General features: G+C 39.5%; 1 protein-coding gene across 1 annotated transcript in view; it reads right to left on the bottom strand.

Annotated features, from left to right (window-relative positions):
- LOC145391009 (uncharacterized) overlaps positions 1-12,110 on the bottom strand; it is a 73,787-nt gene extending 61,677 nt beyond the window's left edge. The window contains exons 1-6 of the mRNA XM_080265740.1: positions 12,062-12,110; positions 11,381-11,505; positions 10,973-11,089; positions 10,257-10,492; positions 9,879-10,007; positions 8,819-8,977 (exon numbers count right to left, since the gene is read on the bottom strand). Coding sequence (XP_080121866.1) covers positions 8,819-8,977; positions 9,879-10,007; positions 10,257-10,492; positions 10,973-11,089; positions 11,381-11,505; positions 12,062-12,110 — 815 coding nt within the window. The remainder of the gene's footprint in view (positions 1-8,818; positions 8,978-9,878; positions 10,008-10,256; positions 10,493-10,972; positions 11,090-11,380; positions 11,506-12,061) is intronic.
- Positions 12,111-13,741: the final 1,631 nt, after the last annotated feature.

Genomic DNA, 13,741 nt, shown 5'->3' with positions numbered 1-13,741 from the left:
GAGGATAATTAAACCACGGAAACTACGTACGATACGGCAGCTTGTAAAAATTATATTGAAATCACATATACAACAGGGGAATGGCTGGGAGAAGGAGGGAAGTGAGAAGACAGGAAGAAATCAGTAGGATAGAAGTTGTGGAAGCAATGAAGAAAGTTAAATCGGGGAAAGCCCCAGGAATTGATGGAGTGTGTGGTGAAATGCTGAAGCATGGGGGAGAGATAGTAGTAGAATGGATGTGGAAGATGTGCAGATTGGCCTGGGAGGAAGGTGGAGTCCCGGAGGATTGGAAGTCGGGTATAATTATTCCCTTGTACAAAGGAAAAGGGGAAAAAGAAGTGTGTGGTAATCATAGTGGCATTTGTCTTCTTAGTATAATAGGAAAAGTGTATGGTAGGATACTTATAGACAGAGTTAGAGAAAGAACAGAGAAATTAGTTGGAGAAGAACAGGGAGGCTTTAGGAAGGGAAGAGGTTGTGTAGATCAGATATTCATTCTTAGATCTTTAGTGGAAAAGTTTCTAGAGAAGGGAAAGAAGTTGTATGCGGCTTTCATGGATTTGGAGAAAGCATATGACAGGGTGGATAGACAAGGATTGTGGAAAGTGTTAAGAATATATGGAGTAGATGGGAAGTTGTTGAATGCTGTGAAGAATATGTACGATGGTGCGAAGGCTGCAGTGCGTGTGGATGGTGAATTAAGTGAATTTTTCTCTTTGAAAGTTGGGTTGAAACAGGGATATGTCATGTCTCCATGGTTGTTCAATCTGTACATGGATGGGGTACTAAAAGAGGTACAAGGTAGAGCAGTGGATGTTGGAGTGGCCCTGGTGAGAGAGGATAGTGTTTGGAAACTCCCTGTACTGTTGTTTGCAGATGATACTGTGTTGTTGAGTGAAGACGAAGGGGAGCTGCAAGGCTTGGTGGATGAGTTTGAGAGAGTGTGTAAGAAACGGAATATAAAGGTGAATGTAGGGAAGAGTAAAGTGATGGTCTTTGAGAGAGGTGAAGTTAGTGAATGTACAGCGAGGTTGGATGGTGAAGAATTGGAAAATGTGAGTACGTTTAAGTACTTGGGTAATGTGATGAGTAAGGATGGAGGTTTGGAGGGTGAAGTGCTTGAAAGGGTACAGCAGGAAAGAAAGGTTGCTGGTTCTTTGAAAGCAGTGATAAGAAACAGGGAAGTGAGCATGGAAGTGAAAAAGTTACTACATGACAGTATTGTGATACCAACTATAACGTACGGAAGTGAAGCTTGGACATTGTTGGAAGGACACAAGTCAAGAGTGAGAGCAGTGGAAATGAGTTGTTTAGGAGGAGCCTGTGGAGTCACGTGGAGAGACAGGCTGACGAATGAGGATATAAAGGAGCGTTGTAGTGTGGATGTGGATGTGATAGGAAGCGTTATGAGGAACACACTGAGGTGGTTTGGCCATGTGGAGAGGATGGAGGGTGAAAGACTGACGAAGAGAGTGTATGTGAGTGAGGTGGAGGGGGAAGGGGGAGGGGGAGGCCGAGGATGAGATGGAGGGATGGGGTGGAGAGGTATATGAGAGAGGGGGGTGTGAGTTGGGAGCAGGGCAGTGAAATGGCGGGGGACATGGCGACTTGGAGGCGATTTGTTTGTGGCCACCCCAAACGGGATTGAGGCGTCTGGCAATAGATAGATAGATAGATAGAACAGGTCAACAGAAACAGGTTTTAATGACAACAGCTAAAAAAAGGCTTAGCAAAAAATAATGCTATATATATATATATATATATATATATTATATATATATATATATATATATATATATATATATATATATATATATATATATATATATATATATATATATATATATATATATATATATTGTTACATAGCCTATGATTTCATCATCCTTTGTATAATTCTAACATACAGTATGCTGCATGTTTGATCACGATTCGCCTCGTGGCTTCCATAGTGACCAAGCTTCCGTGTTCTACCTCACTCCCCCATTCTCCTCCCTTATAGTGGAGTAAGTCGTTCTTTCTGTTGTTCAGAGCAGGAGTGTCAACTCTTTGTCCCCTATGGCTTCATTTGTGCATCCTTCTTACAAGTTGTATCAAGCTCTGCCGGCCCCTATATAATGAGCTCAGTCTCTGCATTAATTGCCACTTAGATCTACTCTTCATTTTGTTCACATCTCTGTCCTCCCCTGTACAGTTGTTATTATTTTTGTGAGTGCTCAGGAAGTCTCCAACCATCTAGCTGCTGTGTAATTTGAGTATAAGTGTTATTACATTTTTTCTTATACTGTATAGCATAAGGTGTTAATTCTTAGGCCTGGTGAGGTTTTTGTGATTAATGTAAAGTTTTTACTGTCAGCCAGTAATAATAATATTTTGTATCTGTATTAATATATCTTGCATTAACTGAGCATTATCCGGTTTTCTCATTTTATCAGGGCTGACTTAGATTAATTTACTCTTGCTAATTTCGTGTTAATAGAGGCTATTGCAGTTGATCATATATTTAACCTATTTTTTGCCATTACATTATCCTTATGAGTCCTGAATGTTTAGTTGTTAGTTTGAGCATTAAACTTTAACTTGTAATTTTAGCTAACTCTTTTGTTTTGAACCTGGAACTTTGCGGGACAGTAGTGATTTTGGTGTTCTCACTTGAAGTGTTCATTATCTATCTCTGTTCCGTAACATAAATTTGGCGACCTCTTATAAGGATATTCAGGATATTATCATAAGGATATTGCTTGATATTTTGTGACTGTGATTTATTCATGATGTCTACTATTACTACTCTTGATGAAGCCAAAGATTTTTTGTCAAATGTGTAAACAGTGTGTGATGTAGAAAACAGAACAAAGAATGAACTTAAGCTTGTTGCTCAACAATTGGGAATTGCTATTCGCTCTCATCAGTCTAAAGATCAAATTGTTGACATGATTAATAAAAGCATGTTTAATGTAACTCCTCCAGATGAGCAAACGCAGATTGAAATAGCTAAGTTACAGCTAGCCCTGCAGGAGGCTCGTGCTAAGGAGGCCGAATCTCAGGCTCGTATTCAGGAGGCACAGGCACAAATCGAAATTGCTAGGATTCAGGCAGACCATGAGTATCGCATGAAACAAGGTGGAACTGGATCATCTAGCTCTGATGATTTTGATGTGGCTAAAAATGTTAAACTTGTCCATCCTTTTAATGAATCTGATTTAACAAAGTATTTTCAGTTGTTTGAGAGGGTAGCTACAGGTTTTAATTGGCCCAAAAAGTATTGGCCAGTTCTCCCTCAAACTGTTCTCACCGGTAAAGCTCAAGTAACTTATGCATCTTTGCCTCAGGATCAATCTGATAATTATGATGTAGTTAAGAGCTTGATTCTTAAGGCCTATGAGCTTGTTCCTGAAGCCTATAGAATAAAATTTAGGTTAACTTATAAGCAAGATAAGCAATCCCATGTTGAGTATGCAAAAATCAAAGATCTGTTAGAGCAGTGGTTAAATTCTAAGAATGTGGATTCTGATTTTGATAAATTTAAGCAGATGATTTTGCTGGAGGACTTCAAAAGGTGTATTAATAAAAATGTAAGCCTATATCTTGATGAGAAAAGAATACATAATTTGTCTGATGCTGCAGTTTTAGCTGATGAATATGTTCTCACTCACAAGAGATATTATAAAGAAAAAAGGAAAGCTGAGAGTAAGTACGTTGCCTCTACTCAGAGTACAGGTAACAGGAAAGAGAATAAAGATGTTTCTCAGGAAGTAAATACCAGCTTCACCTCTAGATTTCAGAAAAGTAAATGTACTTATTGTAGTAAGCTTGGTCATACTATGGAGAAATGTTTCAGGAGACAGCGTGATGTGAACAAAAAGGAGTCTTTAAATATTCAGTCAATTGGTCTAGTGTCACCCTTGAGAGTTCCCAGAATTCTTTAACCGAGTTAATTGAACCTGCTTTGAGGGGTAAATTAAATTCTCATGATGGAGCTCCTCTTTTGAGCAGTAACGTGGGTGACTCTCAAGAGCTCATGTGCTAATTTCCTGTCTGACGGTTTTGTCAGTCCTCTGGACAGTAATGACAGGAAATCAGTTAAAATATATCATGATACAGGTGCTTGCCAATCCCTTATGCTGACCAGTGTTCTAGGCTCTAATGTTAATTCCTCTGATGAAACTGTAATCTTACAAGGTGTAGGGAATAATTACTTCACTGTCCCTCTGTGCAAAGTGAATTTAGGGTCTGGTTTTGTTAATGGTTCCGTTATGGTTGGGTTGGTTGAGACACTCCCAATGTCAAGTGTAACTTTCTTACTTGGAAATGATATTGGTGGAAGTCAAGTGTGTCCAACTCCTCAGTTGTCTAGTGAGCCAGTGACTGCGACCCAGGATTGTGATATCCCTGATGTGTTCTCTGCATGTGCTGTCACTAGGGCTAAGTCTAAAGTTACTGGTGACTTAGAGGATAATGATGATGATGATGTTATCCTAGCTGACACTTTTCTTGCTAATTTAGACCACTCACCAGATGAGGCAGTACCCCGTAGTGTTGATAATTTGTCTCGTCAAGAGTTGGTTGAGTTGCAGGTTGCTGACCCAGAGTTGAAAGGTCTAGCTAACTCTGCTTGCAGTGAGGAAGAGTCAGCTGGTGCTTCTACTTGTTATTATATAAAGTCAGGAGTACTTATGAGAAAGTGGAGACCCCCAACAGCATCAGCCGACTGTGAATGGGAGGTTGTACATCAAGTTGTCATCCCTCGTGTTTGTAGGCAGGATATCATTAGAGTGGCTCATGATTCCAGTTTGGCAGGACACTTGGAGTGAGGAAGACTGTGGCACGCATTTTGAAACACTTCTACTGGCCAGGTATCTTCAGAGATGTTTCCTGGTATTGTAAGTCTTGTCACACCTGTCAAGTTGTGGGGAAGTGTAATCAGACCGAAAACGTTGCACCTCTAGTTCCCATTCCTCCTTTTGAGGCGCCATTCACCCTTGTGTTGGTGGATATTGTGGGCCCTCTTCCTAAGACTTCTTCAGGATTTTCTTATGTGTTGACCCTGATTGATATGGCTACTCGTTATCCTGAAGCCATTCCATTTAGAAATATCTCAGCAAAGAACGTGGTTAAGGAAATGCTAGGGTTCTTCACCAAGTTTGGTCTGCCCAAGGAGGTGCAGTCAGACCGGGGAAGTAATTTCATGTTAAATATTTTCAAGCAGTTTCTGAAAGAGTTGGCCATCACCCAGATCACGTCTTCAGCTTACCATCCCCAGACCCAAGGAGCGTTGGAGAGATATCATCAAACACTCAAATCGATGCTCAGGGAATACTGTTTGGAACATCAGAAAGACTGGGATAAAGGTCTTCCATTCGTTGTATTTGCCGCAAGAGAATCTCCAAATGAATCACTGGGCTTCTCACCCTTTGAACTACTGTTTGGCCATGAAGTAAGAGGACCCCTTAAGCTACTCAAGGAATGCTGGCTGTCGGAGGAAGATGACGTGAACCTGCTGGAGTATGTGATGAAGTTCAAAGAACGGCTGTCCACTGCTTTACAGCTGGCGAGAGAGAAATTAGGAGCTGCTCAGGAGAAGATGAAGACTTGGTATGATAAGAAGTCCAGGTTACGCCACTTTCAGCCAGGAGATCAGGTTTTGATTCAAGCCAAGTTTAGTGGTCCTTATTTCGTGGAGAAGAAACTCAGTGATGTCAACTATGTCATCGCCACACCAGATGGTAGAAAGAACAAGCAACTTTGTCACATCAACATGCTAAAGTTATATCACAGGCGGGACGAAAATTACCCAGTCTGCACTGTAGCTGTTCCACCCGAGTCTGCAAGTGAAGTTCTCCCATGCAGCATGAGCCTGAGTGATAGTTTGGGGAAGAATCCTGATATCATGAATGATCTCCAGACTAAGCTTTCTCATCTAGCTCCCGAGGAAAGGCAGGAGTTTTCGGCATTACTGCAGGAGTACCCGGAAGTGTTCCATGCTAATCCAGGAAGAACCACAGTGTTGATGCATGATGTCGATGTTGGAGACGCAAAGCCAATTAAACTGCCTCCTTACCGTGTGAACCCGGTGAAAGTTCCTCTCATCCAGAAGGAGCTTGGCTACCTGTTGGACCACAAGATGATTGAGCCCTGTCAGAGCGAGTGGAGTTCTCCTGTCACTCTAGTCCCTAAGCCAGGTGGGTCACAGCGGCTTTGCATCGACTACAGACGTGTTAATCAGATAACCAAAACAGACACTTACCCTCTCCCTCACGTGGAAGATTGCATAGACAAGATCGGAAAGGCTAGGTACATAAGTAAGTTTGATTTGTTAAAGGGATACTGGCAAGTACCTATGACTGAACGTGCTAGTGAGATCTCATGTTTTGTAACACTAGGAAAGACTTTTGCATGTTCTGTAATGCCATATGGTATGAAGAATGCACCAGCCACTTTTCAGAAGCTCATGAATGTTGTAACAGAGGGTTTGGCAGGGTGTGTTGTTTATATTGATGATGTATTAATCTTCAGTGACAACTGGAAAGATCACCTATGCCATGTCAGTAAATTTCTTGAGCGTTTGGTTCAGGCTAATCTTGTAGCTAATTTATCAAAGTGTGAGTTTGGTCAAGCTAAAGTTCAGTACCTTGGGTACGTAATTGGTGATGGACACGTTGCACCATCAGGAGGTAAGGTTCAGGTTATAAGTGATCTTCCCAGACCTAAAAGTAGGAAAGAGCTACAAAGATTTTTGGGAATGGTAGGTTATTACAGGAGATTTGTTCTTAACTTTTCAATTCTTTTATCACCACTTACAGACCTACTGAAAAAGGGAGTTAAATTTGTCTGGACCGATAACTGTGAATCCTCTTTCAGTAAACTTAAAGCTATCCTATTAAGTCAGCCAGTGCTCGCTACTCCAAATTTTGCTAAGCCTTTTAAGATGGCTGTTGACACAAGTGATACAGGAGCTGGGGCTGGTTTGCTGCAAGAGGATGATCAGGGTATTGAACACCCTGTATCTTATTACAGTAAGAAGTTCACTCCACCTCAAAAGAACTACTCAACTATTGAGAAAGAGCTTTTGGCCTTGATTTTGGGTTCACAGCATTTTTCATTTTATTTGTGTTCTGGTTTTGACCCCATAGTCATTTATACCGATCATAACCCACTGAAATTCCTTAGTAAGTTTAAAGATAAAAATCAGAGATTGACAAGATGGAGTCTACTTCTTCAGGAGTATTCATTAGACATACAACATGTCAAGGGGAAAGAAAATGTTATTGCAGATTGCTTATCTAGACTTTAGACAGATTGTTTTAGAGTAATAAGAAATTTCCTTTGTAAATTTCTTTTTTTTTGTAGGGAGGTGTTACATAGCCTATGATTTCATCATCTTTTGTATAATTCTAACGTACAGTATGCTGCATGTTTGATCACGATTCGCCTCGTGGCTTCCATAGTGACCAAGCTTCCGTTTTCTACCTCACTCCCCCCTTCTCATCCCTTATAGTAGAGTAAGTCGTTCTTTCTGTTGTTCAGAGCAGGAGTGTCAACTCTTTGTCCCCTATGGCTTCATTTGCGCGTCCTTCTTACAAGTTGTATCAAGCTCTGCCGGCCCCTATATAATGAGCTCAGTCTCTGCATTAATTGCCACATCTACTCCTCATTTTGTTCACATCTCTGTCCTCCCCTGTACAGTTGTTATTATTTTTGTGAGTGCTCAGGAAGTCTCCAACCATCTAGCTGCTGTGTAATTTGAGTATAAGTGTTATTACATTTTTTCTTGTACTGTATAGCATAAGGTGTTAATTCTTAGGCCTGGTGAGGTTTTTGTGATTAATGTAAAGTTTTTACTGCCAGCCATTAGTAATAATATTTTGTATCTGTATTAATATATCTTGCATTAACTGAGCATTATCCGGTTTTCTCATTTTATCAGGGCTGACTTAGATAAATTTACTCCTGCTACTTTCGTGTTAATAGAGGCTATTGCAGTTGACCATATATTTAACCTGTTTTTTTCCATTACATTATCCTTATGAGTCCTGAATGTTTAGTTGTTAGTTTGAGCATTAAACTTTAACTTGTAATTTTAGCTAACTCTTTTTTTTTTTAACCTGGAACTTTGCGGGACAGTAGTGATTTTGGTGTTCTCACTTGAAGTGTTCATTATCTATCTCTGTTCCGTAACAATATATATATATATATATATATATATATATATATATATATATATATATATATATATATATATATATATATATATATATATATATATATATATATATAGTTGAAAATGAGACGCTACTACATGCCCCAAGCCAAAGGGTATTTGATGCACAGATGCTATGTATACTCTAGCTCTAACTTGGCCTGAAATTGCCATTCCATAATGAAAAGTTTGTTGCAATAAGAGATTAGCACTATGAAAAGGAGGGAGGGGGTATCACTGTGCTTTTCTGCCATCGAGCTTCGTAGTATAATCTGCAAAACGATGAAAACCTCAGCGAAGTTGAGGTAAACGAACTACAGAACTGACCTCACGTGTAATGAGTCCCAAAATGCCTGTCCAAGTCCCATCGCTTTGCAGTAAGCCCCAAGTCCTGTCAGGGGATCTCAAGTACGTGTATCTGTCAGAGGGACGTGATTTAAGCACCTTTGATGATATTGTAACCTTTTCCATAGCAAAACAGAAGTCGAGTGGGTAACTTCACATTCATATTTTATTTTTGCCATCTTAGGGCAAGTTGTGCATTCAAGCAGCGTTTATTTATCAAACCGAAAAATTTCCAAACACAGAGTGTATTAAAGCAAATGTGCGTTAATAGCTCACGTGAAGTTCATGATCGTGGACAGCATCTCCGTAATGTTCCCCGCTGGCCCACCGAAGGTGAGTCGTTTGCCTTCTGGTGCCGTGGGGTCATCAACTGTAAATGCCACCTGTGCAACAAACTCCTCCGCTGTCACTAGCACGTGTGGCCGGTGCGGGAACCTGAGGCAAGATGGTGTACGGTATATTGTTGACTAGTAATGTCACTTGGAATAATATATAATCTCAGGCAATGCATTTTTCATTCTTGACAATAGGATTGTATGATAATGCATTACATACAAAACAGAACCTGGATATTATAAGCTCTTGTTCTCCAGTATCAGTTGTGCTAACTTTCTTCAGTTAAAGAAAACAACCGCGGTGATGGACCATGTTGTTGTGTAATGTTAACATAACCTAAGGCCATTCAGATCGTTCAGAATTATTAAGATTCAGGCTCAGGTACGTTAATTTAGATTTGAGAAAGGTGTTTCGGTATAATTAGGTTAGTTACTATCAATACTTTTTTTTTTGTTTACTCTAATCTGTCATAAAACTTTCATCTGCTCATCTTTAATCATGAATTATAACAATAGATCAATACTCGAATATGATATAGTCACGAAGAGGTGTTATGGTAAGGATGTAGGGCTTTAGTATTGTCTTTTTCTGCCAGTGACCTATGTGAAGTAAGCTGCAAAAGGACGAAAAACTGATCATAATTATGATAAGAAAAAAATGTATTTAGGGTACTGTATATTCAAGCATACTTCAGTCCATCCAGACAATTGAAGTCGCTCACGTTGGTTCAGTGTCATTTAGGTCCAGATACAGGAATTAAGGTTATATTAGTCCCACTCTGGTAATTTCATCGAGTCTATTTATTTATATATTTCTCGTCTCTTCCCCTGTAGGAATCATGAGATATTGCGCCATCTCTTAATGCAGTGTGCGGGTCTGTAATTTGCAGGAATGCAATAATAATAATACAAGTAACCATGCATGATCTCTCATCTATGCAGCTCAGTGCCTCAGTGTTTAGCAATATCTTACAGGACCGTTCTCGACACACAAAGGTTACCGTAAGAACTTCTGAGGGAAAAGATCTGGTGGATGGGTGAAAGTTAGACGTTGATCGATAGTCCATGATGCCACTTGTAATGGTAGGGATTCTGGGTCGGTGAACGGCAGCCATGAGAACACTTTGGTCCTGTTGATGAAAAAGCAATCCGTCCATTAATTAAAACCCAGAATAACCGACTATTTACTTTGTCTTCTTGTTCGGTTAAATCCAATAGGATCACAAGATCAGTTATTTATAAAGGTTTTAAATAATAATGTGAAAAACTTGAAAGACTCTGACCATTTCACTGGGTTTCAAAATTCATTGTTTATAGCCTCGATACTTACAATGGATTAGTATTTATTTTAGGAACTGTATACGGATAATAATCGTTACCTAGAGACTGGCAAGGTATCGTCCACAACAGCAACGAGAGAAGTGGTTCGTGAGAGAGTCCTGTGAAGGTGGGGAAGGGTCTGGAGTTGGAGGAGAGGGATGCGAGTGAATACGAGCAGCTTTGTTTTCTGGACCAGCAGGAGGTGGCTCTTGAAGGAGGACTCAGCGATGGCGGCGAGGAAGGCTGGGTCATCGCTCACCACCACCATCGTCACGCACCACAACGCATCACCAAGCTAATGGTCCCAACATGAATAATATCACGATACTAATAGTGCCAACATGAATAATGGTCCGACAACGGAAAGACCCTAATACTTCCTCTTAGTACGATTTACACCCATCGAATATTCTGTACAATCCTGGCTTTTGCTTAAGTCACTGGTGTGTCCTCGCCCTAAGTTCCCGTCGGAGGTCCAGGAAGTGACATAGGGATCTCTCGGTTGTAGGCCATGCATACTTCTGATTACACACTGCCAATTCGTTCGAATACTTAATGAACCAAACTGTTTTTTGTCTGGATCCTGCAGCCTGTTCACGTCTTTCTGTATTTCATGCCGGCTAAAGCAGGCAAAAGGGAACATAAAGACGTCTACGGGAATAGTATTAGTCTGTCGTGTTTTTTTATGCGTGAATATTTTCAAAGAACTCTGAATTATTGCCTCTAAAGACCAGTTTCTTCACCCTAATTCATTTACATTGCCTTGGCCACATACCTGTCGAGCTGTGGCTATAGTCTGTGAGAGCTGTTCGTATGTCATGCTGGCGTTTTGTTCACTAGTCTTCACCTCAAACAATGCGACTCCCCAAGGAGCATGTAAGTGTGCTAGGTCCTGAACGAGAACACATAATGATAAATCTTTCCTATTCTTCACAACTGAAGGAACAATAAGGATAACTAGAACAATAAATGAAACATTTTAGCTGCAAGTATTACAGTTTTGATTAACTCTGGGCAGACTTTGGTTATCTAGTTCATTATGTTGCACAAAGGATTGAAGCCGAAAATGTGAATACTTGTATCGTATAGAAATGCAAGTAATGACCTAATGTTTAGCTTGACCCTATCAGGCACTTCTGTTGCAGCTCTAAGCAGTTTTTACATTATTGTTGTGCATACTTACTTGTGTCATGGACATCGCCCATGAGAAGCCATCCGTCAGCAGTAGGACAGAAAAGTGAGAACACCGCTCTGTGGCCAACATGTCATCCAGTTGTAGGTGGCTGTCCATTGATGCTATGGTCGTGTCTGACAAATACGAGGGTGGACAAAAGCACATTTGTACAGCACTGTTTTTAGTACAAGTTCTGGAGTATATATTTGGCAATATGCACCAAAATCAACCCTTCATCTACCAATGTCTTCTTTCTATTATATTAAAAGAAACATAGCGAAAAGCAGGGAAAGATTCATATTAAGTCAATCAGTGATTGGTAATTGGCAAGGTTAGGTTGCATAGTTAATGTTCGTTTTATATTATAGCTCAGTTAAATCAAAAACTCTAACTACGAGTAGGTGTGTAATTATGGATAAGCAACCCGTCAAAAGACCATAATAGGAATTTTGTGTGCCTTTTTTTTGTTTTTGTTTTTTGTTTAATCGTAAAAACCAAGCAACTGAAATAATTAAATACAACAACATAACTTGATATTTTGTGATGCACATATAATTGCCAAGATCATATATATATATATATATATATATATATATATATATATATATATATATATATATATATATATATATATATATATATATATATATTTAGCGCTCTTCCTTTACTGCAGTCTACCTGTCTACATGCCTGTGATGTGATGTAGGCGGGCATGCACCAGGAGGTAGGTGACCCCCATGCCGAGCCATAGTATCCCCGCAGTAGTCGATATCATGCCACCACCATCACCACCACCGAAACACGTCACGACGACCACCGCACACCTCCGCTACCACCACACGTCAAGACCACCACAGCACACCACCACCACCACACGTCTAGACCACTACGTAATGCCTCGACCACTGTCGAAATATGTTACGATCACTATGGCACACCTACATCACCTTCATATCTATTTCTTAAACAAATCTGCATCATAACATTGGTTAGGCCAGCTTCATTATGAAACTTTAAAAATGCTCCTCGTAACTCAAGGTATTTATTTTGCATTACGAATAAAAAACATAAGACGGCACTCTTCTTTCTTTACCGATTCTGTGAAAAAATAAGAAAGATGACCATAATTTTTCTCTCAAGACTTGCAGATTTTTTTTTTTTTTCAGAAAGAACAAAAAGGATGGGAAAAATTATAATATATGCTACAAAAGTAAATCCCAGTTAGGAGAGGGAGTTGATCATAAGTTTGTGAAGTCAAATCCTGACCAACTACTAGAAAGCAAAATCAATCTGTGGTTTATATAAGTTCATTCTTATATTTTCCGTGTTGATGTCCATTTTCTGGATGAGGAAAATTACTTAGATATTTTCCCCACATACATGTGTATCTAAAACCACAAAATTATCGTACGAAACTCAGATTTCCCTCATCTTTCAAGCACTGTTACCAACACATACGTCAGACTGATAAACTTCATGGCGTGATATTCGAAGGAAAATGGACTTTATTTGATGCTGCATTTTCAATATGCTTTTCATTATACATTAATATATATACCACAGCATATTACTCCTTTGCCATTAAGTAACAAAAATACTTACACTGTTTGGAAATATGTTTTTATTCCGTTAATTTCGTTTACATGAAATCATTGTCGTCTGGGAAACCTTTTAAAAAACATGCAGATGAGAGAGCCTGGTTAAACACTCTAGCCAAGTGCAAAAAATTAGTTTATCACCTTACGAAGAAGCACAAACAAGTCTGAAGCCTGTAATACCAATTATCCAAGAGGAAAAAACCTAATACAAGAACGTTTGGTATGACACATGAAATACAGATTGTTCACAACTTTTCTAACCTTGGGCAACACACATTATCGGTCTGAAAGAGATGGACAATAGCTTTTCATTGCGAAATAAGACTTAAATGTCTGTTGAAAGTATTATGCCATGTACTTATTAAACACGTGGTGTCTTGAAAATCTCAACGAAATGGTGGCTTTGGGATGTAAATGCTCACTTAATTGAGAGCTCACTTAACTGAGAGCACAAATGAGATCTCACATCTCTTAGCTCACTTCATTCTGCTGTTTGCTTTGCTCAGTTTTCGGTAACGAAAACAATATTTACCACAGATATCACACTTTTCAGCTTTTTCCCGTTTATAACAGAGACGCAGATGAATGTCCATGAAAGGGACCTTTATCTTTTCCTTGGCTCTTGCTAGTTTACCTCAACGAACGATAACGAAACTGTGTCACTTGATGTGTTGGGAATTCATGATCTTGATACACAGAACCAATTCACACTCCTTTCGTATATAAAGAGCCTGTCTGGGTAGCATCGTTTGGTTTGGCAGGGAATATTTCA

The sequence above is a fragment of the Coenobita brevimanus genome, chromosome 16 (genome assembly GCF_032717465.1).
Source record: "Coenobita brevimanus isolate Jiangsu-jjx chromosome 16, ASM3271746v2, whole genome shotgun sequence".
Classification (NCBI taxonomy): Eukaryota; Metazoa; Arthropoda; class Malacostraca; order Decapoda; family Coenobitidae; genus Coenobita; species Coenobita brevimanus.
The sequence above is the reverse complement of the archived record's forward strand: the minus strand, read 5'-3'. Positions and strand labels throughout refer to the sequence as shown.